The following is a 27151-nucleotide window of genomic DNA, read 5'->3' as shown; positions in this document are numbered from 1 at the left end:
TAAATCCCTATAAGAGTTCAGAGAGGTAAGAAGTAAATATCCTTATTTCCATGTAAAGGTGAAAAACTGAGGGGTTAAATGACTCTTCTCAAGTTCACAGAAGTCAAATGGAAACTCAGCTCTTTTTAACATGAAGTCGACCCCCACACGCCCTTTTTTTGTACTACAGAGTGACTCTAACTTTCCCAGAAGAAAGGCATAACATTTCTGGCTAGTTCACCAGAGAAACACCCTGGAAGCCCAGAGCAGCATACAAACAAACAAACATACTTTATTCGTTTGTAATTTCTCAGTTTCTTGAGGACGTTCTTGAGTTTTCTTGTCTTTAAATGTGCCCAAAACAAGGCAACAACTTTAAGATGGTATGTTCACCAAACCATATCATCTCCTTTTTCCTGATTAGAATTTAAGGAAGTTAAGATGAAATCATATGGTTTAGAGTGATTTCCAGAAGCTCTGATTCCATGTCTGGTGTTTTATATAACAATCTCATTTTCTGGGAGAAAATGAGTGTGGAATCTTTACTCTAAGACTGAATAGCCTTTTACTGAGAGATGCTGTAATGGAACCCAAATCACTTTGCATCAAGTTGCAAGAGTTTAGCTTTCTCTCCCCATTTCCCTGGGGAAGATGGGTATTGTCGGCCTGGAGACTGCACATCTGGTGAAGGCAGCCACTGCCCTGGTCGCTTACCCTGGGAACCGTAATGAATACCTGCGGCTTTTGTTCTTTTCATTCTATTGAAAATAACGTATTGTTAGCTCAGGTTATTAGACTGTGCATTTGTCTCTCTTTTTCATCAGTTTTCTTGATAGTGGATTTAAAAAGAAACAGTTGCTTCTGGTGCCATTATCAAAAGACATTTGGGCAAGTACTGATTACCGTGTTTTTTATTAAGACTGTGGACTCATCCAATGCAGTATTTACTGGGCTTTTCCTGACTCACCTCTTAGGAAGGGGGCCCTTTATATTTGTGTTTATGTTCTAAAAAAGGAGTGCTTAATATTCTCCAGCTAAACAAAATGAGGGGACAAGCCTGTGTACGATTAGGAATAATAAGGGTCTCAGATGGCTAAACCCAGCTTTTTTTTATTTTTTCTTTAAAGTGTCTTGAGAAATGTTGAGAGAAAACCAAAAGATTTTCCATACATTTGTTATTACACGTTTCTTGTAAACACACAATTTTAGTAATGACAGAGTGGTGCTCCTTGCTTTCATTCTTAGTCTAGAATGCTCTTCTCTCTACTTACTCATCCTTAATACTCACTAAGGCGACGTCTCCAAAAGCTTTTGCAAATAACTTTTTGTATATAGTCCATCAAACAAGTTACCACTCTACACTATTGTATATGAACCTCTACTAGGCTATAAAAGTCTAAAGATCTTTTCTTATTTTCCTTTATCCCCACTCCCATGTCTAGGGCCTTGTGCACAGTAGGTGGCAGGGGAGAAAATCCACTCAATCCACTAAGAGATACTCTTCTAGTTTCAGACAAAGATCAAGATGCACCATACACAGCATTCTGAATGTGGAAATTCATGAACTCCCTGAAAACTTTGTAACATGCTGTGTGTGTGTGCAGTCTTATGTAGAGATACTCCAGGGCTTCTATCAAATTCTCAAGTATACCAGGGACTTCAGAATAGGTCAACTCCTGGTGAAAACATCAAATTCAGTGAGGTTTCAGCTTACAAATATGACCTTTAATGATACCACCACAAAAGCCTCTGTTCGTTTGGTTATGTTTTGCTGTCTTTTTCTTTAACTCCAGGAGTACCATCACCACTTAGCACCATCGGAATATAGATTGAGAACCCCCTTCATGCATGACAGCAGAATTTGGAAACTGGATCAGTGAGCATTCAGTTTTCCTCTGACTCACAAGGGATTTCATATTAAAAGTAAGAGAAAACCTTGCTTAGGAACAGCCTGCACTGCATATAATAATAGAACACAATTTGTATGTGGAAGTGGTAAGATAGATTTCATTCATAAAAAAACACCATGCTTCTGGCTAGACAAATGACTGGAAGTCCCAGAGAGAAATTATCATTTTTAGTCCTGGGACACCCTTATGCTACTTACAATTTTTAAAATTTAATACGTTCACATATTCAAATGTATTGAGGTTTTTAAGCTTGTGAATGAAATTAACAACGTGCTGTGGCTGTCAACGTGATGCACTGCAATTCCCCCTGAGTGGTAGGGTTTAAAAATTAATTCAGCTCTCGCACCTGTTTGCCAGCATTCGTTTGCTGAATTTCCATCACATTTAATAAGTCTCTGTGACGCAACTTGTGTCCTTTTGCCTGGGCTCCTTTAATATAGTGTTAAATTCTCACCCATCTGAAACTGAAGTAATATTACAAATTTCAAACTGTTAATTAAAATGTGAACTCGAATCGTTCTGGATAAAATTGGCTTTACTCAGTGAGGTTCTTTTTAAACTTCTTCGGAGTCTCATCTAATCCTCAACTCCTACCAGGTTAAGTCTGATGACAACATGATCTCACTATGGGTGGCTGAGGCTTACAAATGTTCCTACATTAGGGAAAAAATAAAGTTGTAGGCTTGAGCAGAAAAGGTAACAAGGAACATTACCTGCTGAGATGAGATAAGAAACATGCTCAGAATTAAAGGAAAGAATGGATATTTTTCATAAATTATTTTTTAATAATTCTATACAACCTATGTGTTAAAATGCTTAGTACAGATGAGACAACCTACATTGAATCATGATTCCTATTACCTATTTAGTGATCAATATTAAATTTAATTATGAAATCTTTAAGGAACTGAGGCCTATTTGCCAGATATTGTAAACTGAAAGCAGAATTGTAAGTAAAAGTTGTAGCATATTTATGACCCATAATAAGATGCTTTATTTGAACCTTTAGGAATAGTTTTTATACAGGTCTGCTCTCAACATTGGGCCATTTACACTTTCCAGAGTTAGGAGATGGTAACAGAAAAGGTGTTTAACAGTGCTCCCCTTTTTCTTGTGAGGTCAGCATACACTCACAATTAATCCTCATGCTCCAAGGTACAGTTGCCCACCTTCCTGTAGCAAAGGTAACCAACAATGTTACACTTTTCAACTGTACTATGTTGATTTTAAAAAATATACTTATCTCTTCCACTGAAATAGAAACTTCCAGAAGGCAGGAATGGTATGTTACTTCCAAAAGGCAAGACTGTATGCTATCATTTTTCTCATAACAGGCTTGTTGAAAGACTAATATTATCTAACTGAATTAAAGAATAAATGTTCAATTTCTCCAAGGTTCAATCAGCATATAGACTTTAATCAAATCGGAGATTATAAATAGCTCCCTTTTTTCAACCACAATCAAGTCTAACAATGACTTGGTCACTCCCACCTTTTATTTTTCTGCATGTTCTATCCTAAATTGTTTAAGAACAGTGATTTAGATAATGCCCAATGAAGGTTTTTGATTTCTAAAAAGCTGTGTATCCATTTTGAAAAACAACATTTCATTAATTTTACTTAGGGGATTTAGCCTAGAAAGTAAGTACTCCCCCCGTCAAAAAAACCCTTAAATATGCACAATAATATTTATCATATGGCTTTTTAATAATAGGCTCCACTAGAAGGTAAGCTAAAAATCTAATAATGAGATTATTAGAATATAATCAATATACATTATGTATTTCTTACTGATATGTAGTATACTGGCATAAAAATTAAGTAACATGATAACATATCAAGTGAAAAAATAAAATTATATACATTCAAACAAAAAAATGTGAGAATAGAGACAGATAAAGGGAATATGCAAAGTTATAATATTTGTGTTATGGTGGTAGAACGGTATTATAGGTTTTTAAAATTTACAATTCTTAACAATGTTGTATGAATTATAAATGAAAATGCTTCTTTTATAATAGAGAACATCTAATATTTTCCATATAATCATGAATTTTAATTATTTTTGCATGTTTGTATAGTAGATTCTAGCTAAGATAAATTCTCCATTTTTTTAGTTTTTGTCAAGAGCCTAGCATATGTCTACTACTAGGATAGGTAGCTTAAAAATATAATTTCTAATCATCACATCAATCTTATAAGTTAGGAACCATTATCCCTATCTTAGAGAGAATTAGAACGGCCATGTAAACTATCCAAGTTCAAACAGGAAATAGTAGGGCTGAAATTTGAATCCTAGTTTTTGTATAATTACAAAATTAATTTCTTTTTCCATTACTCAGTGACACAGTAGAATGCAGAGACATGAACCTGGATCACTAATGCAAAGGTAATGAGGAAGTAAGACAAACAAATAAATAAACAAAAAATGACCAGTAAAGAAAAATGGGTAAGCAATATAGCAATGTAGCATATTGGCTTAATAAACCGAATCTGTCATCAAAATCCATTTTGCATCTAATGAGTACAGAGGTGAAGTCACCAACTTATAAATCCTACCTGTGAGGTTATCATTCTCAGCTTCAAAATCTGAGATAAGTACCACCAGCCCACAGGGGTCTAGAGTCAGAGTCTGACCAATCCTTTCCAGTGAACTCCACATAAACCTTAACTTTTTTAAAGGAAAAAATCACTTTAATATATGCTGTCTCTAAAATAGTTCATTGCATAATAATAGACAATATACATTTCCATTCAACAATAATAATTTATGTTATTATTAATAATAACCTCATTCTCTTTTCAAAATCTAAGCCTAGAGTTTATTGTGTGAGGGTAACTTGTCATTGACTAATGAGATGCTGATATACCTTGAATGAGTTGGCAGCCAGCCCATCCTTAGAGTTCCTTAATGTGATGAATAAAAATGGAGAGAAACAGTGGTCGGCAAACTGCGGCTCGCGAGCCACATGCGGCTCTTTGGCCCCTTGAGTGTGGCTCTTCCACAAAATACCAGCTCTTCCACAAAATACCAACTTCAGCGCATGGGCCACGAAGTTTCAACTGCACTGTACGTGCGCCCGCACGTGGTATTTTGTGGAAGAGCCACACTCAAGGGGCCAAAGAGCTGCATGTGGCTCGTGAGCCGTGGTTTGCTGACCATGGGTAAAGGAATAGCACGAAATAATGTTTTCAATAAAAAAGGCATGCTTTTCTCACATTGCTTCCCAAGCTTCAGGTCCCAGTTCCTAGACTGCTAGCAGTTCTGTGTGCTGACATCTTAACCAAGACAGCTGCTGCTTGTATTGAAAGTCTTTCCTGGTGAGTCCATTATAAAATGTTTTATAGCATTTATTCTATTCACTCAAATGCATTCATTAATCCCTTACTCAATCACCTACTCACTCACTCACTTTTATGTGTTCACTCAACAAGTTAAAAATAGATATCTATGCCAAATCGGTTTGGCTCAGTGAATAGAGCGTTGGACTGCGGACTGAAGGGTCCCGGGTTTGATTCCGGTCAAGGGCATGTATCTTGGTTGCGGGCACATCCCCATTGGGAGGTGTGCAGGAGGCAACTGATCGATCTCTCTCACTGATGTTTCTAACTCTCTATCCCTCTCCCTTCTTCTCTGTAAAAAATCAATAAAATATATACTTTTAAAAATAGATATCTACTAGAATTGGTCTCTATTTAGCTATCCAAGAATCCTGTGAGTCAGTTATTATCATCCATATTTTGCAGAGGAAAATAACAAAGATTCACAGAAGGTAAAAAACGCCCAATTTGCAAAGCGAGTAAAGGACAGAGGCCGTTCAAATCTACCTGACTTAATAGTTCTTGCTTTCTCTAACCCAGCCTGTTGACCCCTTTAACATATTCCCTAAGAGATGGGTGCTGAGACTATTCAGGTACATGAGATATGGTCAGTCTATCCTTGAAGAACTCACTCTTTCTAAAAGGTAGACACCATGTAATGAAGCAAAAGTTCATTAGGTATATGAAGACATATTGAAAAAGTGAGCAACTTCAGGAGACGGCAAAAAGGAAAGTTCAGAAGGATCCAAAGGAATGATATATAAACAAATTCCTTTTTTTAAATGTTTTTTTTTTTAACTTATTTATTTCAAAGAGAGGAAGGAAAAAGGAGAGAGAGATAGAAACATCAATGATGAGAGAGAATCATTGATCGGCTGCCTCCTACTGGGGATCAAGCCTGCAACCCAAGCATGGGCCCGGACTTGGAATCGAACTGTGAACTCCTGGTTCATGGGTCGATGTTCAACCACTGAACAAAACCAGCCAGGTATAAGCCAAGTCTTGAAAAAAATGGAGAGATTTTGGGAGGGCTCGGTGGGTGGAGAAGAAAGGTGAGGAAGGATATATCCTGCAGAGGAAGATCATACACAAAAGGATGGAAGTGAGAAAGCAGAGGGTGCATTCTAGGAACAGGAATGGGAAGCAGTTTAGTGTAGACATGGCCTGTGGGGAGGTAGGGGAGAGGAGAGGGTGATGGAGAAATTAGGTTAAAAAGTCAGGCAGAAGCCAGAAAATGAGGGCCTTGTTTTTCATGTTAAGTTTAATTTTTACTCTACAGATGATAGGGGGCCTATTAAGGATTTTAAGAAGGGGTGTGATACTATGAGATTTGAATTTTATAAATATAACTATGGTAAAGCATGGGCTGGAGGGAGCTTGGAGGAACAAAAGGTACTTAGTACAGTTAGAAGACTAAGTACAGATAGCAACGATGATAAAGCAATGGCAGTAAAAGAAACAAACAAAAAATCAAGAAGTATTTAAGAGACAATTTCGAGGCAGATTTGAAAAGTCTTAGTGATGTACTTTTTTACTTCAGCTCAAGTTTGACTTAAAGGTTTGGGCTTTTGGGTAAATGTGGTGAGGTGCATTGGAAACAAAATGGCATTAGGCAAGGTGAGATTTGGAAGATGGAACTTTATATGCTTGTGGGATAAATAGATTGCTATGTTCACAAAGTTGTGGCAAATACTGGTCTAAAGTTCAGAAGACTTGAGCTATAGATGGGCAGGCCGATGATGTAAGATCTGTGGAAACAGATGTAGATGTCCATCACACGTATAGTGAGAAAGGAACCATGGATTGAACCCCAGCAAATAAATAAGTAAAATAAATAAAGGCACAAGCAGAGAAAGAAAAAGAAAACAGTACTGAAAAAGTATAATCAGAGAGGCAACAGGGAAAGAGGAGATATGCCATCATAGATAATGGGAAAGGCAAAATATTCTGCTTCATTTTAGAATTATTTGTTTAGATGTCCAATATCCCAGTAGAGTTTAGACTTCTTAGGAACATATCACAGGGATATATAGTATATAGCAATATAAATTTATAACACACACACACACACAGACACACATAATCTTTAAAATTTTGCTAAAAGGCAAGAAAAGTAGAAAAAGGGAAGTCATCAAAAGTAAAGAATCAAAAAGAATGTTAGAATCAAAAGAGCAGTGCTTGTCCTGGTTTATTAAAATTTCACTGTTTTAGCAGAAAAGGTTAGTAAATTACTAGAGTGGTATAGCTTAACAGATATACTAGCTTGATGCTAGCAACATCAAAATTATGTTATAAAATGTCACAGTAGAAATAGGGCAATGAGCATTAAACTTATTAATAGGGCACAAATCGTGACATGAAATTATTTTTTAAAAAGTGAGAGTAAGTGAAGGGCCTTTGTTTATTTTTTGTCTTGAAAACTCTTCTCTTATTGACTTGTCACTTGGCTTCTTATTCTTACTCTTCACTTAAAGGACACTTCTTCAGGGAGGTCTCCCCAAAATGCCTAACCAGGCTGTGTCCCCCTACTATAGTCTCTCATTTACCCTGTACTTTTTCATGACATTTACACAATTTATAATTTATTTGAATAATTATTTATCTCTCCCACTGAGACATGAAGAGATTAATAACTTGCTGACATCACACAACCATTAAATAGCAGAAACAGGATTTGAATGCAGCTCTGCCTGACTCTAAAGCCTGTGTTCTTCCTGCCATGCCTCGTTGCCACAGGGAAGAGAAAAGATGGAAAAACTACCATGGTAGTTTAAATCAGAGACAACACCCAAATTGGGAGATCAGAGAAGAAATCAGAAAAAATATAAAGTGGCATTTAAGCTGGGCCTTAAAAGTGACGATGTTTTCAACCAGTGGAGATGAAAGAAGAGTTTTCTTTTTTTCCAGGCAAAAGATATAGCACATTCAAAGACATACAAGTTAACTTAAGATAACAGTTTATTTACAAAGACATGAATTATAGGGGACATTTTGTTTACACAGGTAGATGAAATTTTTGAAGAAAAATTAAAATTACTACTAGTTATAGCCAATTTCAAGAACTACTTCTTTGAAGCATTATTTAAATAATTGCAATCCTAAGAAGGAATCTATCAAATGAGCAGGACTGTCCAAGGCAGTTCCTTAAGCTCTGGTCACCATGCTATCACCACATAAATACCTATGAGCCAATGCAGCCATTTAAAATGGAGCAAGTGTAAAACTTTGCCAAACAAGGAAAAGCTAAGGATAAATAAGGCCAAATTAGATCCTTTATCTTAGGGAGCTTGAATCACAGGGGGAGAGAGAGAGAGAGAGAGAGAGAGAGAGAGAGAGAGAGAGAGAGAGAGAGAGAGAGAGGCGAAAGAATGGAGCAAGACAGAAGCAACTGACAAAAGAAGCAGAAACCAAAAGAAAGAATAAAAGCAATATAAGTAGATGTCATGAGACAGTAAAAAACATAAATAAAAGATCTGAGTAAGCAGTAACCTTGAACCCTACAAAAAAGTTAATTGTAATTATTAGAAGCTAGACATAGAGAGTAGCCAAACCAAAATAATGGTAACTGACTAAAGCAGGGAATCAACAATGTTTTCTGCAACATAATAGTTTAATGGGGAAATTGTGTAGTACCCTAAATAACCCCTGAGTTGTTGTCTAGTCTCTCAGAGACCTGGCTATGCAGCTTAAATAACTATCTTTCCTATTAGTATGAATAGCTTTATAACAATTTCTTCTTACTGTCATGTATAGCTAATGATAATGTTTTATTACTTAAGTTTGCCTAAATGTGTCTTTGACTTCTGCAACCTAAAGTGCCTAACATGACACCTTTGCTTGGCTGGTAGATGATTAAGTAGGAAACGGGAAGGGAAGAAAGGAAAAAGCAGGCATTAAACCACATGTTGGGTTCCAGAAAAAGGATATGTATGTATAACCCACTGAAGATGCGCTCGCTAGATACATTTTCTGTGTATGTTTGTATAAAATCAGCAGATGAAATAAACAGGAAGAACTGGAGGTAATAGAACAAATGAGCACAAACAGGAAATAACTATACTTGCTACATTAAAAATAAATGAAAAATAATCAATACAGACTATAATAAAATAATAAGAACAAGCGTATTTTAAAAACAATAGAATTTTTAGGAATGACAAGTGAATTTAGAAATTCAACAAGTGGGTTAAACAGATTAGGTATATTTTAAGAGAAATTTGGTGAATTAGAAAAGGATCTTACTTGGATTGTAATACACAGATACAAAGAATGGGAAATATGAGAACATGGTGAATAACTATTATACAGAACTCAAAAGAATGGGAGAAGGTAGATATGGAAAGAAATAATTTCTTATATTTCCAGGAATGAAGAAACGTTAAAGAAGCTCACCGTTTAACTAATGACCAATAAAAATAGAGTCACAACCCAGCACATGACAATTACTTATAAACCTCATACACAACTAAATTATCATTCAAAAGTTAGGTCACAATAAAGATACATTTAGACAAAGTATGAGAATGGAGCCTCATTAAAAATGTCTCCAAATATGTACTTGGATAAGAAAGAGAATGATCCAAGAAAGAAGTAATTTTAAGCTAAGATAGAAAGAAAAAAAGTAAACATGTTGATATATGCAAAAAGGCACCAACTGTGAAGACTACTAACTAGTAAAAATTTCTTTTTGTTAATTTTGAGGTGAAAGCTTTGCCTTAATCACTTTTGTTCCTTCATGAGTGCCTAGCACAAAGTGGACTCAGTAAATACTTGATGATTAAATGAATGTGGAATATGTATATGAAATAAGTGTCTCACCTCAATGTTGGTTTAAATTCCCTGCTTTGCTAACGAGGAAATTGAAAATACAGAAGACTAACATAGTATTGTATGACATACTGAACCTGATTTACCCTCTAGAGAACAGGAAAGATATTATAAGTGTCAGGAAAATTAAGTTTCTCTTATTATTGTAGGTTGGAGTCTACCGACCAATAGAAAGTGCCCAAATGCTGAAGAAATTGGTTGTTTATAAGATTTTTCTCTATTAGTTGTCTCTAGCCTCCCCATTTTCTAAACATCACAAAGTTATGAAGTGGACATTGACTTATTCATTCAAGAAATAATTAATTAAACAATTTTATAAGCCTATTTCTGTATCAGGTCTTGAGGATGTAGCAATGAAGAAGACGTGCCTAATTTTTGCTTTCATAGAGCTTATAATCCAGCTGATAAGAAAGTAATTAAATGAGTAATTATACATTAGCAAAATGTAGAAAATCAGCAAATGTATCCTATTGCTTACTGTGTCCTATATGCTATTATACGAAACACATGTAAGGAAAGATGATCTATGCTCCAGGTTATAATATGATAGAAGTGATTCCAAGTGATTAAAAACAGCCCTAACCAGTTTGGCTTAATGGATAGAGCGTCAGGCTGCAGACTCAAGGGTCCCAGGTTCGATTCTCGTCAAGGGCATGTACCTTGGTTGCGGGCACATACTCAGTAGGGAGTGTGCAGGAGGCAGCTGATCGATGTTTCTCTCATTGATGTTTCTAACTCTCTATCCTTCTCCCTTCCTCTCTGTAAAAAATCAATAAAATATATATTTTAAAAAAAATGTGAGACAATATAGTGACGTAATGATTACAGGGATAAAAGAAATGAAAGCATTTGGGAAATAGTGAAACAAAAATAGAGAAGGGAAAGGCAAGTCATAAAAAGTTAACATAGATTTCTCTATTTTAATTTCTGAGAAATATCTTTTCTACATAGTCTATAATTTTTTAATTCAGCAGATAGCAAAAGATGATAGAAAATAACTTGGAAGTATTATTCTTAATTTTTACTTATGATTAAAGTTTGGACATCAAACTTTTTTCAACCATTATTCCCCCTTCCCAGCACTAGAAATATAATATTTAATTTCTACAACGTAGTAACATTTGTGGTTTTCTTTCTTTGACATTTTTTTGGCATGATTTGAACATTTTATACTTTGAAAATAAAAACAGATGCTTTCTTCAAAGACCATTCCCAATATACCAAAATAATAGTCAATGTCTGAAATGACTACTTTTAGGAATACTGCTGCACAATGTTGATCCTCTCAGTACTTTTTTGGGTGAAGCAAACCCATGTCATTATACCTACCATCTAGATAAAATCTGAATCATGTCAATTTTAAAAAATAAGTTGGTAGTACAATTAATATGTAAAACTACTTGATTTTGGTTCTCCAATGAAGAGCTCTTGCAAATATCTACCACCAAATTCTTAAAACTTCTGAGTAATAGTTACACAAACAAATAATCTTTCTTCTTTTTTAAATCAATAAAGAGAAGAACAAAATGACCAGGCTATTTATAATGATCTTCACAAAATTAATATCAATGTGAAAACTGCTAATGTGCAGAACATACAATGCCAGATCACTTTAATTTTCACTTGCAGAAGCACACAAAGTATAAAGTAATAAGAAATGGAGTAAAGAGGTAAAATGATGCATTTCCTTTTTTTATTCCATAGATGAAATTTGAAATGCAGCCAGAATCAGGAAGATCTAGAGGACTTGGTTATGCTGAATTACTAATTGTACTAAGAATCAGACCCAACTCAAGGTCACATTTAGGACAGAGGATCCCCAGATAATGAGGGAATTCTAGGCATTTAGAAATGTATTAGGTCCTGGGATTGGACACTGTATTATCTGTCTTTTATTCTCTTCAACTGGCTGAAATACTACCTGATTATTTATTTTTGTTCTTTCATCTTTTCATTTCTGCACTTGATGAGTTTCTATTGGATGTCAGGGACTTTTCTTTAAATAACCATCATTTCTCCCCCTAAAAGGCTCTACTCAAAGGTCTCAATGTCTGTAAGGTCTACCCAATCTCTCTCTTCAATAACTCAAACCCTTTTGCCACATCAAAATCAATTGTTCCCTTTTTTGGTTCCCATACTTTTTTGTTCATGATTCTATTATATACAGTACTTATCTCAGGACAATAGAAGTTGCTTGTACAACTGTGTCCCACATGAGTATGTGAGATCCTGGAAGACAGAGCTGTCAGCATTCTCCAGCAACAGTTCATGCTATATCTTTTTCAAAAAATATATACTTTTATTGATTTCATAGAGGAAGGGAGAGGGAAAGATAGAAACATCAATGATAAGAGAGAATCACTGATTGCCTGCCTCCTGCACCCCCTACCCCTACAGGGGATGAAGCCTGTAACCTGGGCATGTTCCCTGACTAGGAATTGAACTGTGATCTTCTGGTTCATAAGTCAAAGCTGTACCACTGAGCAATGCTGGCTGGACAGTTCATGCTGTATCCTAATCATCAGCAAGGGATCTAGATATGGGTTACAAATAGGAGCACAGAGCCTAGAGTGATATTACTAGCTTTCAATTCTAGCTCTACTTGACAAGAGACAAATTACCTAGCCTTTTTGTGCTTCATCTGTAAAATAAGGATAAAATCCATCTGTCTGATGAGTTGTTGTTCTTATTAAGTGAGTTAACACATGAAAATAATTTAGGATAGTGTCTAGGATTCACTAATTATTAATTAACATAATGTATTATTATATTAACATTATAATTATTAAATTAGGCATGGCCACGCCATTTGGGATTGAAACACTCCCAGGTCCTCACTTGGCACTTTCAACTGAGAATAGTCAAATTTCTTTTAGGAGGAAGAAAGATTTTCAGGTTTTTGTGCCCCCCCTCACCCCCCATTTCATTCTCTTCTGAGTTGGATTCATTGTACAGAATGTCTCTTGGGAAGATTACTTATTAAAATAAGAAATAAGTTTACTTATGAAATGTCATTTGATAATTTAGTTGGCATGAAGTTACAATGCTAACACGCACTGTGTATTACAGATTGGACTCAAGAAATTTAAAGTGACAGAAGAATAAGTCCACTAGCACAGGCAGTGGCAGTGGTGGCTGTGACTCACTGGCAAGCCTTCTAAACTCCACAGTAGGTGTGACATCCAGACCATTTTCTACCAGGGCGATAACCGAGCTCTCTGACACCGTCATTTATTTCTTAACCATGGAAATGCTAATATAAAGAGTGCTTTATGGAGAAGATGGAGGAGGTAACATGTAGATTATTGAAATAGTAAAAGGATGGTAATCTAGTCTGATTAATTTCATCAGGAAAAAGTTTATGTTTCACTAAATTAGGATAGCAATGTCTACTGATGAATGTTTTATTTTATTTTTTCTTTTGAAGGCTGTTGAAAACTTTGCTAGAAAAAGACAGTGATTTCAGATACAACTTGAGGCACGAACCTCCAATGCTACTGTGAAAAAGATACTCCTTACGTGTACCAATGCAGAAAATGATTATTATTCTCTTTGCTAAAAATCCCATAACTCCTATAGGAAGAACAGCTTGGAATAGAAGTATCAGCCTATCACTGATCACACTGTGTGGCTATGGACAGGTATTCCTGGGGAGAAAGCCACACTCAGGGTTCTGTGTAGTGCACCAGATTGAGCTCTAGTTCTGGAAAAGAGAGAACGCAATGCATACAGTGTATTTGCACTTTAAAATTCACAGAGAACTTTCCAATAAATGGCCATAACAAGAATTAGCTGTCCCTATTTTCCAAATGAGTAAATGAGGATCAGAGGACATAAGTAACTTGCTCAAGTTCACAAAGCAAACAAAAGAAATAGAATGTGAGGACTTTTGAGTCTGTGTCTTGGGAAATCTCACTTATTCCTCAAGCAACTTTAGTTTTCCCTGAGGACTTTGATGCTCAGGGTGTCCCTCCTCTTCAAAGTGAAGAGCAGAATATACTTGATTCTCAGTAACACCTAACAACTTAGACTTTCCCACCTTTTTTCTCATTTAACTTTGGCTGGGAATGTACACATCTTTTTTGTATTGATTTATTTGTTCAACAAGTGTTCATTAAGCTCTAGCCATGTACCTAGTTCATGAGTCAGAATAAAAGTTACATAACAGTTTCAGGCAAAGAATAATAAGTATGCACATTTTAATCAACAATAGTTAAATATATCTGAAAAGCTTCCCCATCTCCTTTTTCCCATTCAAAAATTGATATTATAAGCCTCCTGTGATTTTTTTTTTTATTATCAGTGAATTAATTATCTATTTTGTGAACTTGAATCTAAACCCCAATGATCTGAAAAGTGATTGGTATATTTCTTTGATTTTGGCATCAGATTGGAAACTGAGAGTGAATATCAATATTATTTTAAGAAAAAAATAATTAGTAGGGTTATGTTTGCTAAACAAAAATAACAATGATCATCATCATAAGTATTATTCACTTCCACTTCAAGATGAGAAAGATGAAGTTCTGTTCAAGTTTATATAGAAAGTAAGTTGTAGAACCAAAAGTTAAACTAATATATTTTATTAAACTAGATTTAATTTAACAATTAAGATTAAATGGTGATTTCCTTGATGTATCGACAGAATGGAAAGAGCAACAGAATACAGATTAGCTCTTACATAGAATATGGACAGCTTATTGAGGAAAATAAATCAGACTTCTTACTCAAAGAGATGTCTCGCATCAATCCTGTTTTTAAGGCTACACAAATCAAATATACATTAATTCTGCAAAGTCTAGACCACAGCCATTTTTCTCAAAATTAAGTGCATAAGTTTTTTGGGGTTTTTTTGCTGAAGAGCTTGAGAGTTTTTATATGTATAGTTTCTCATTTTTTAAGCTTTTTAATTAATAAAAAATATTTTTTCAGAGTTTTACTTTTATTCACAGCATCACTAAAGAATGAGGGAGGAAACAGATATTATTTCACTTTGAAGATGAATAAACTACAGTACTGGGAGGGCAATGTGATTTTCTAATTTATTTTAGTGTTGATATTAGACCATATTGGTATGGGAGAGTCATGGTCCATGAGACCAAACATCAACTTTTTACTAACATTGATGTTATTTCACTGACTACAAACTCTATAACAGCAGAATCTTCCTGATCTCTGTGCATTTTATTTATTTTATACATTAACCTTGAAAAATAGTTACTAAATGCCTTCTCAGGGAGGAAACTGTGAGAAGCACTGTGGGCTCAGTCATGAGTAAGGAAGTCACAGCAGTGGCCTCACAATACTTATCACCTAGAGCAATGCATCTAATAAAACTATGATCCACATGTTATCTTCTATAGTAACGTTAAAAAACAAACAGGTATAGTTAATTTTAATACTGTACTTAACACAAAAATATTGAAAACATTACAATTTCAAGGTATAATGAACATGCAAATTTTTGAGATACATTCAATTCTTTTCTCATACTAAGTCTATATGTATATACTTAACTATATTATATAATTCTATACTTGCATCAGCTTTTTCTACTTGTCACACATTCATAACTTCAGACTACAATAAATAAGAAGGTTTTTCACTACAAATATAGGCTTCTTAAACCATGTTGTTATTCAGTCACTTACTGGTCTATAAGCTTCATGAACACAGAGGATCTATCTGATTCTCTCCCCAATCTATTCTTAGTACTCAGTATAATGCCCTGGTATATAGCAGCCTCTCCTGAATCATTTTTTTTTTAAATAAATGAGCTTTAAAATATAATTTCATTGTTCTATTTTCTCTTTACTAAAGATTTCTATAATCATCAATAAAGTTTTATTAGAGGTTGATATGAGCCATAAAAATAGACTCATTAGAGAGAACTCAAATCTTGTAGTGGAATTTACTAAAATGGGGTTTTATATACACATATATGATTATCATCACTTTTACTATATCATTTGTCATAACCCCAGTAGGTTTTTCATATCGTATCTTCCTGGAAACACTTACATTGTTTCTATTCTACATCTTCATGTAACTTCTATCTAAACAGTGTTATTTCCCCAAGTTTGCTGAGTAGGGATCTGAGACAGAAAAGTTAATTTCTTAAAGGCAGATTCCCAATTATGCCTCAAATTCACAAGCTTCCAAACTCTAGATTAGTACTGATGTTGCTATTAATTAGGCTGTACCTTTGAAGAGACTGTTGACACTCTCTGTGCCTCAGTTTCTTCAGTTACCAGATAAGATTTTTTTCACTGAAAGACCTCTAGAACACCCTCATTTCAAGTCCTCATTTTCAGCACCATAAAATTCTGGACTTACTTGTGCATAGAAAAAAAATGTGACATCTCACTGCCTTTCTTTTCAATATGAGAGACAGAACTAGTTAATGTCGGATGGAAAAGATAAGGTGCAGACATGTGAGTGAGTATGGAGTGACGAAAAAGAAAGGGAGACGAGATGAGGATGAATTTAATGTTAGCCTGCTAGTATAAACTCTTTGTGGGGAAAAATATCATGAAATATTTTATGTTGACATAACCTATGAGAATTTTGCAATTACTTGCCTTAAGGAAGTTGCTCAATGTCAAATTTCAAGGGCCCTGAGGTATGCTACTTAAAAAATTGAAAGTTTAGCCAACTTTTTATATTTTATTAGCATAACTAAGAAGAATATATTTTTATGAAATCATGTCATAAGACAATTGCTATATGATCTTTAAATCTTGATCTGAATATATGCATAATTAAGTTTTATTCCTTAAACTATGGATAATATTAAGATAGAGGCAACCAATACTAGGAGCTTTCTATAAGCTTTTTCCTATGTCTTTAGCTATTTAATTAACTTAAGAGAAACCACTGAAAAGAAATCTTAATACATTTGGTAAATAAAAAAGATGTATGGCTTCAGAAGGTCCAAAAAGAAATAATTTACCACTGGAATTCTGTGAAATAACAACTGTAGAAGTTGTATTTTTGTCTAGGGAAACTTTCATCATGAAATACAGCTATGAGACAACTTTGGCTTCAAACAGAAAGGCTATAATAAAGCGCCTCCTAGCTAGACTTAGGTTCAAGAGGTTTATGGTGGCAAACAGCAAAAAAAGATGAAATGTTTCAATAAGCCCCTCAGGCTGATTTAGTTTAGCATTCACCAAGTGGAATAACCTATACATCACATACCCTTTGTTAGCTGGGTGTTTAGAATAGATGTATGAGTCACTGGATTTTATTTTAGCAGTTGGGCAATGCAATTCTCCTTTTGCCCAAAATATTAAAATGCAGAAATGTGAAACTGAAGGTAATGTCAGATCTTATACAGGATGCTTATCAAGCACTGTGATGAATCAAGGAATTTTTTTGCTCTTGTTATTCCACGCTTCACCTTGGTAGGCACAAATGATAAATTATCTCATGTAAAAAAAATCTATTATTAAACTAATCAACAAACTACAGTATATTTTAAAATTGTGTATGGGGGAGAAGTGTTGGAGGTGGGGAGGAAGCTTGCAAAACAAAAGATTTTAGGCAAGATTCACTCCTGCATGATTTTAAGTACAAATGAAACCCTTTGGGAGTTTGGGGGATTAATATATATATATTCTTTTTTTTTTCTCCCTCTCAGACACTGTTCAGAATTAATGAGGGTACCTGCGACGATGCTGGCAAGCTGCTGGGTTCTGGTGATGGGGTAGATGCTGCGTGCCTGAACGATTGCTGAAGCGATTTTCTTGGCATGCCTCTCCTCCCCGTATGTTCTCAGGATGGCTGCAAGTGCCTGTTGATCTAAAGCGTTCACAACATCAGCTGCGGTGGGCATGTCAGGGTACCTACGCACAAGAAGAACCAATTAGTTCATTGACGTCAGTTTCATTGACAAGAGGTGAAACTTCAGAGTACTGAGACATAAAGTCAGGCATACAAACATAGGCTAAGAGAGCTTCTGAGGTTTTTAAAGTCAGAGACTGAAATCTTACAGGGATAAAATAAGCTTTCCATCATTAGAGCAAATGGGGACTCTGTGTGTGAGGTTCATCAAGGTCAAGGGCAGCAGGAAATTAAAATAGTTTACTAACCTTTAATTCACAAAGAAGTGACTGCTCATGCAGATTTCCCCTAAACTAAAATAGCAGAAATATTTGGATTTAGTTTGTTCAAAACTTAAATTGTTGCTTGAACTTTTTTTCTGTATAGAGAAGTAACAAGGGTACTGACTGATACCTAAATGAGCCTCAATCTCAGGAACTTAAATAAACCCGAGACTGTTCAGTAACCAACTACTTATATTATTGGAGTACAAACTGACTTAGAAAATCATTACAGGAGTCCCACCTTATCCCAGGGAATACATCCAAGACCCCACCAGAAACTTGAAACCACGATAGAACCGAGTCCTATACATACTATGTTTTTTCCTATACATACATACATACATACATACATACACTCTATTGCACCTTTGGTGTATGTGAATTACCAGCATCACTACTCTTGCACTTTGGGGTCATTATTAAGTAAAATAAAGGTTACTTGAACACAAGCACTGTGATATCACTATAATTGATCTGATAACCCAGATGGCTACTAAGCAACCAATGAGTGGTTAGCATTATAGCATAGATATGCTGGACAAAGGAATGATTCACATCCCAGGCAAGAGAGTGTGGGATTCCACAAGATTTCATCTTGCTCTGCAGAACGGTGCACAATTTAAAGCTTATGAATTGCTTATTTCTGGTGTTTTCCAATTAATAGTTTCAGGCCATGGTTGACCTCAGGTAACTGAAAGGGGAGAAAGTGAAACCAGGGATAAGGAGGACTACTGTAAAGAAGATACTGCTGGTCAGCCTCCCTCACAAAAACTAGAACAATCAATGATAATAATGTGTATTATTTCAAATGTTTAACAATACTGGCTTCTACGTTCAGGACAAAAGACATCATGGGATAACACTTGGTAATCAACAAATAGTACTAAACAAGCCTAGATGGTAATTTCAGGTGAAGAAGACAAAGAAATATCAAACTGTGCCCAAATAAGTCGTAGTAACAGGAAACAGAATTCACTTTGTCAGACCACGCCAGCTTACCTTACCTTAGAAAAATGGATCCAGGAATTCTAAGTGATGAGTTAACCGAGACCTTACTTATTAGAAAGATAGCTTTGCTAATAGTATAGTTATTACTCGTGTAGTTAATATGTTGGATTGATTGTTGGTACCACATTGTGAGAAATTTAACTAACAAAGATATGGCATCTTTAAGAACTGAGGATCAAATCAGATTTAAGAAACACTTAAATCCTTCCTTAAATATACTTCATTGTACTTCGTTAGAATGCCTAGGTCCTCCAGGAGAAAATTTTGTTGTCCTTGGCTTGTCCCCTATTTTGCCATCATCTCCATCTCCATCTCTCTCTCTCTCTCTCTCTCTCTCTCCCTCTCTCAAATCTTTTTTTTTTCCTGGATGCATGGCACCCCCAGATCAATGAACATCCTACACCAGTGATGGCGAACCTATCACACGTGTGTCAGAGGTGACATGCGAACTCATTTTTTTTTCGTTGATTTTTCTTTGTTAAATGGCATTTAAATATATGAAATAAATATCAAAAATATACATCTCTGCTTTACTATGGTTGCAAATATCAAAAAATTTCTATATGTGACACGGCACCAGAGTTAAGTTAGGGTTTTTCAAAATGCTAACACGCCGAGCTCAAAAGGTTCGCCATCACTATCCTACATGGTAGTCCGGTTTCTATCTCAATAGGGTTTGCTCCTTCAATAATAGCTTTAGGGATAAAGATTTGGTCTTTAGAGTCAAACTGACCTAGATTAGAATCCTGGCTTTACTATTGGGTAAGCTTGTTAATATAGTGGAGCCTCAATTTCCTCAATTTCTAACCTGTGAACAAAAGTAACAATGCTTACCTCATAGAACTGTTGAGAGAGTTAAGGGTGCATATAATCATAAAACACATAGAATAACAGCCCATTGGGAAGCTCAATGCCTGTCCATGTCCCTTAGATTTTTCCCATTCTTGGATTTGACAATCATCATTTTTGGCATAATCGACACAATCCCTGCTAGATCTTACCTAGTTGTAAATTCAACTGCCCAAACCACTGAGTATTAGAATGAACCTTGTGAATGATGATAAACTCAGATTCCATAGTATGGATTTCACCTCAAATTGGACAGTTCTAAAATTAGTATGGATGTACTTAGCAATTTTTGATAATACCTTTCTACTTTCAAATATGAAAAAATGTTGTTTCTTAAATATAGTTCAGTGGATAATAGGCATAATTTTATTTTATCTAATGTTAGTGCTACAAGGCCAAAGGGGGAACACGCTGAAAGCCAGAGGGCTTCTAGGAGGCTTCAGAATAGGCATTTATATGGTGTAGAAGTCAAGATACAGCCCTAGCTGGTTTGATTCAGTGGATAGAGCGTTGGCCTGTGGACCAAAGATCCCAGGACCAAAGGTTAAGGACATGTACCTTGGTGACAGCCTCCTCCTCGGCCCGGGGCCCTGGTTAGGGCTCCTGCAGGAGGCAACCAATCGATGTGTTTTTCTCACACCGATGTTTCTCTCTGTCTTTCCCTCTCTCTTCTACTCTCCCTAAAAAAAAAAAAAATGGAAAAATATCCTCAAGTGAGGATTAACAAAAACAATTAACAACAAAAAGTCAAGATACAGAATCTGTTCCCCACCCCAACTTAATAGGTTAAGGGATTTCATCGGTTCTCCAGAGATCACGGACTTACAAAGAAAATATTAACCTAAGTGTGAATTTATTTATTGCTTTATAGTGAAGACTACACCTGACAATAGGGCTCTTCCCACAGGTCCTTGAATCTGCTAATTTCTTTCTGCTGCATGAAACCTTATTATGATCTAAAAGCTGTTGTTGAAATTGGGATAGCACAAATCAAACTATGCTGTAAGATTCTAATGTTCAATGGCAACAAGTTAAGAAAGCCTGTTGCATCCACATTCAACACAGGGACATATCAGCTTTCATGATTTGACTGACCATTTCCCCTCTCCCATAACACCACTTGGATTAGCAATGCACTTGTTTACATCTCTGACTCTTCTTTTTCTATAAATTCATGTGAATCAACTCCCACTTTCTGAACGGCACATACTTTCTCCAGATCTGTTAATATTTGTGGCTAAGTTACAGTCTATGCTAACTCAATGGAAGTCTACCAGCTTTTTAAGATATTTTCTCAACTCTAAATCTCATCCATTACATATTAAGAGTTTCATTCTCAAAGGCAATCTTATTTTCATGTTCTTAGGGGAGAATCTCGGGAACCCTGATTCTCACACTAAAATTTGCTGACAGATCTTTACTTTAACAATATGGGGGTTTACTACTATTAACTAGAAGCTCTGTCCATTGTATTTCAGAAGGCATCCTCCTTAGCAAGGCATCAAGAATAGCCGAAATTTGCTTGAGATTTTAGTATGTCTGCTAAACCTCAATCTCCAAACATGAAAAAATATTTGACCTTCACTATTAGTCACTGGTTTTTAAAAGATTTTTATTATTTTCTTTTATGATCACATTCTCCATTCTATGAATGCCAACTTGAGCAAAAGAAGGTTTAAGACTCAAAACAAAAAGATTCTGACAAGTATGGGTCACAATCTCTGTTAAAAGGTCATATCAAAGCACGACTGTCCATAAAAAAGATAATCAGTGTGGAGGTTATCCTCCTCACTTGTTTGTGTAGACAGCAACGGTTTTTCTTTCAGAATCCCAAATCTAGAGAAACACTGAAAACTTTAATGAGTATCAAACAAAACTGATTTATTATATATGGATAGTGTTGGGTATGGCGTGTAATGGGAATTCTGCAGTCTTAAAGGGAAATTAAATTCAGAGTGCTTTTGAGAAATCGATTTCTTGTTGTGTGGAGAAATGCTTTATTGATACTCACCTGCCACCATCCATTCTCATGTCCAAAGGGCCATCATTCCGAAGGGAAAAACCTCTTTCAGGAGCATCAAATTGCATGGAGGAACATCCAAGATCGAAAAGAACTCCATCCAGCGTTCCTGGCTGCACTCCAGCTTTCATTAATAAGCCTTCGGCCTGGCTGAACCGGCCTAGCATAGCTCGGATCTGTTTACTGTGGACAAACCCAGGAGATGAAGAAAACACTGCTGTTACACAAAAGTCTTTTCTAAGGTCTATGGTCAATGGAAGCAGCACATCCTATTATTAAATGATTTAACCAATACATATTTACTAAATGCCAACAGCATGTTTAATACTATATAAAGACAGATGGGTACGGAAATTCTACATCTTTGGTTCCAACACCAGAGTTGATTTAATGTAATATTATTCTTGCTAATGAACACAATTTGTTTTATGCTTTTGTGAAAGTATACAATAAGTTGATAAATTTAAACATTTCCTTTGTCAGGCCAGGTATTTCATTTTTTCTTTAAAAAATTATTAAATCTATGTGTCAGGAAAAGAAGCATATACAAATCTATAAAAAGAATAAATTTAGAAATAACAAATGCTGGTAAGGATGTGGAGAAAAGGGAACTCATGTGTACTGTTGGTTTGAATGTAAACTAATATAGCCACTAGTTATAGAGGTTCCTAATAAAAAGAAAATTAGAACTTCCATGTGATTCAGCAATTCCACGTCTAAGAATATATCCAAAGGAAATGAAAACACCATTGTGAACAGTTATCTGCACCCCCTGCCCCCCATGTTTCTAAAAGCATTATTTGCAATAGCCACGGCATGGAAACAAGTATCCATCAGTGAATGAATAGATAAAGAAGTTACAAAATATTATTCTGCCATAAAAAATAACAAGATTATGCCATTTGCAACAAGGGTGAAATAATGCTAAGTAAAATAATTAAGAAAAAGATAAATTATGTATGATCGCACTTATATGTGGAGTCTAAAAAAAAAAGAGAGAGGAACCCAAATTCACAGAAGAAGAGATCCGATTCATGGTTATTAGAGGCAAGGGATGGGGTAGGGAATTTGGATGAAGGTGGTCAAAAGGTACAAACTTTCAAATAAATAAGTACTACAGATGTTTGTACAACTGATTACTACAGTAGTTTACACTCATGTATGGTATATATGAAAGCTGCTAAGAAAGTAACTCCTGCCCTGGCCGGTGTGGCTCAGTTGATTGGAGCATCATCCGATGCACCTAAAGGTCACAGGTTCAATTCCTGGTCAGGGCACATACCTGGGTTGTGGGTTCGACCCCACAGTCAGGGACATGTGGAAGGCAGCCAATGGATGTTTCTCTCTCACACACTGGTGTTTTAATTTCTCTCTCTCTCTCTGAAAAAGTCAATAAACGTGTCTTCAGGTGAGGATTAAAAAGAAAGTAACCCCTAAGGACTCATTCCAAGGAACAGTATATATAAGTCAAATCATTATACTGTACAACTTAAATGTATACAGTGATGTATGTCAATTATTATCTCATAAATTTAATGAGCAAGCCAATTTAAATACATTAAGAAATAAAACAGAAATCACCAGAAAAAGATGTCAAACATCTTTAAGCCAACCATGTTAACTTTCTCCATATTTTCCCTATAATTTACAATAGCAGTGCTGTGAAGCTGCACATCTGAAGAATGAAACTGTACCTAAAATAAATGCCTTCTTGCAGAAGCAATGTTTCAGCTCTCAGCAGGGAATCTGGAGTGAATGAGCATTCAAAATCAACAGAATGGCAAGAAGTTGGGATCACCTTGCAGCTATACTAATTCTCCTTCCTACACAAAGTGAGATGCTGCCTTCAGGGATCTTCTGAAGCCTTAGGGCAACTGGCATGCATTTGGAAAGGGAATGAGAAGAGAAAAATTGGGCAACATTCCCAAGACCTCATTCCTTCCATCTACAGGTGGGTAGGGTGAGTGTGGATTTTAACAGTGTTGGGGAATTTATATTTATGTTTTATTTTATACACAGGGTGTCCCAAAAAGTGTATACACATTCTAACAGATGCTAGCTCAATTCTGAAAATGAAATGTATTTTAATAAACACTGTTTTTATAATTATTCAAAGTGTGTGTATACATTTTTGGGCGACACCCTATATTATGTCATTTAAGAAGAAATTCACAGATCATTGTGTGTGTTTTTATTTTATTTCAATGAAGACAGCTATTTTCAGAATCACTCACCAATTATTTGGAGGTATATAATGATTAATAAAATGATTAAAAAGGCATGACATTCTGAGCTTTGAGCTGAAAGGAAGAAATGAATAAATAGTTTGCATAACGATCTGATAGGTGGTAACTGACAGTGGACAGATAAACAAATTGCTACGTCTGTATAGGCATACTCGTTTTATTGCACCTTGCTTCACTGTGCTTTGCAGATACTGTTTTTGGTGTATTTTTTTGTTTGTTTGTTTTTAACAACTGAAGGTTTCTGGCAACCTGGCATCCAGCAAGTCTAGCAGTGCCATTTTTTTCAATAGCATGTGCTGATTTGGTGTCTCTGTGTCACTACATTTTGATAATTCTTGTAATATTTTAAACTTTTTCATCATGATTATATTTGCTACAGTAATCTATGATAAGTGATGTCTGATGTTACTATTGTAATTGTTTTAGGGTGTCACAAATCATACCAATGTAAGATGGTGAACTTTATTAATAAATGTTGTGTATGTGTTCTGACTGCTCCATTGACAAGTCATTCTCCCATCTCATACTCTTTCCTTGGACCTTCCTATTCTGTAACACACAACAATATTGAAATTACGCAGCCAACTAATTACCCTACAATGTTCTCTGAGTGTTCAAGGGAAAGGAAGAATTATACATCTCTCACTTTAAGTGAAAAGCTATATATGATTAAGCTTAGTGAGGAAGGAATGACAATACTGAAATAGTCCTAAAGGCAGGCCTCTTGCACCAGTTAGCCAAGTTGTGAATTCAAAGGAAAAGTTCTTAAAAAAATTAAAAATGCTACTCCAGTGGAGCACACAAATTATAAGAAATTAAAACAGCCTTACTGATGATGTGGAGAAAGTTTTAGTGGTCTAGATCAGTGGTCACCAACTGGTGGTCCACGGACCACTGGTGATCCGTGAGGTCCGAAAGGTTGGCGACCACTGGTCTAGATAGATCAAACCAGCCACAACATTCCCTTAAACCAAAACCTAATCTAGAGCAAGGCCCTTTCTCAATTCAATTCCACGAAGGCTGAGAGAGGTGAGAAAACTGCAAAAGAAAAGTTTGAAACTACCAGAGGTTGGTTCATGAAGTTTATGGGAAAAAGCCATCTCCAAGGTGAAGCAGTAAATTATCCAGATCTTGCTAAAATAATTAATGAAGGTGGCTAGACTAAACAACAGATTTTCAATGGAGGAGGAAGAACCTTCTATTGGAAGATGATGGCTCCTTGGATGTTAACAGCTAGAGAGGAGAAGTCAATGCCTGGGTTCAAAGCTTCAAAGGACAGGCTGACTCTCTAGTTAGGGGCTAATGCACCTGGTGACTTTGAGATGAAACCAATGTTCATTTCCCACTCTAAGAATCCTAGGGCCCTTAAGAATTATGCTAAATCTTCTCTGCCTGTGCTCTAAAAATAAAACAACAAAGCCTGGATGATAGCACATCTGCTTACAATATGGTTCACTGAATATTTTAAGCTCACTGTTGAGACAAACTGCTTAGGAAAAAAGATTCCTATCAAAATAATAGTGTTCACTGATAATTTACCTGGTCATCTAAGAGCTCTTATGGGATGTACAAGGATATTAATGCTGTCTTCATGCCTGCTAACACAACATCCATTCTGCAGTCCATGGGTCAAAGAGTAATTCTGAATTTCAAGTTTTATTAAGAAATACATTTTGTGAAGCCATAGCTGCCATAGACAGTGATTCCTGTGGTGGATCTGGGCAAGGTAAATTGAAAACCTTCTGACAAAGATTCACCACTTTAGATGAATTTTAGATGTCATCGAAAACACCTATGATTCATAGGAAGAGATCAAAATATCATCATTAACAGGAGTCTGGAAGAAGTTGATTCCAACCTTCATAAATGACTTTGAGGGGTTTAAGACTTCAGGGGAGGAAGTAACTGCAGATGTCATGGAAATAGCAAGAGAACTAGAATTAGAAGTGGAGCTTGAAGATGTGACTGAATTACTGCAATCTCATCATAAAACTTTAATAGATGAGGAGCTGCTTCTTTTAGATGAGCAAGCAAAGTGGTTTGTTGAGCTGGAATCTACTTCTGGAGAAGATATTGTGAAGACCATTGAAACGATAACACAGGATTTAAAATATTACATAAACTTAGTTGATAAAGCAGCAACAGGGTTTGGGAGAATTGACTCCAAATTTTAAAGAAGTTCTATTGTGGGTAAAATGCTACCAACAAGACTACATGCTATAAAGAAATTGTTTGTGAAAGAAAAGAGTCTATCGATGCATCAAACTTCACTGTCATCTTATTTTAAGAAAATGCCACAGCCACCTCAACCTTCAAAAACCACCACCTGACCAGATCAGTCAGCAACCATTGATAATGAGGCAAGACCCTCCACCAGTAAAACGATCCCAACTCACTGAAGACTCAGATAGTGGTTAGCATTTTGCTTTAACAGAAAAGTATTTTTTAAATTATGATATGTACATTTTTTAGACATAATATGTTGTACACGTAATAGACTACAGTATAAACTGGGAAACCAAGAAACTTACAGTATATGCAATTGGAAACCAAAAAATTCATGTGACTCACTTGAGATATTCACTTTACTGCAGTGGCCTGGAAGTGAACTTGCAATCTTTCTGAGGTATGTCTGTATTTGGAAAATACAGATGGAATGCTAATACTAGCATTAGAAACATAAATAATTGAATTTTGGGGTTGGGGGGCAATTCACAAATCATTCATTCCAATTATTTAATTGATGTTGAATCTTTTCTCTCTCCACCATCGCTGCTAGGTAGGGAGAGAAAAGTCGTTGTTTTAATCACCTCCCATTCACCTCAATGGTGAGGGAAGGATTCCCACGCTAGGATTATGGAAATGGCCAAATAGAGGGCACCT

General features: G+C 35.7%; 1 protein-coding gene across 3 annotated transcripts in view; it reads right to left on the bottom strand.

Annotated features, from left to right (window-relative positions):
- METTL15 (methyltransferase like 15) overlaps positions 1–27151 on the bottom strand; it is a 194845-nt gene that overhangs the window by 15039 nt on the left and 152655 nt on the right. For 2 of the 3 annotated variants that reach the window (XM_036325697.1, XM_036325698.1), the window contains 2 exons: positions 22014–22205; positions 17706–17884 (listed from right to left, as the gene is read on the bottom strand). In XM_036325697.1, the coding sequence (XP_036181590.1) occupies positions 17706–17884; positions 22014–22205 (371 nt within the window). The remainder of the gene's footprint in view (positions 1–17705; positions 17885–22013; positions 22206–27151) is intronic. The other variant, XM_036325699.1, reaches the window with a different exon arrangement.

Source organism: Myotis myotis, unplaced genomic scaffold (assembly GCF_014108235.1).
Source record: "Myotis myotis isolate mMyoMyo1 unplaced genomic scaffold, mMyoMyo1.p scaffold_m19_p_10, whole genome shotgun sequence".
Classification (NCBI taxonomy): Eukaryota; Metazoa; Chordata; class Mammalia; order Chiroptera; family Vespertilionidae; genus Myotis; species Myotis myotis.
This window is presented reverse-complemented; position numbering and strand designations above follow the sequence as displayed.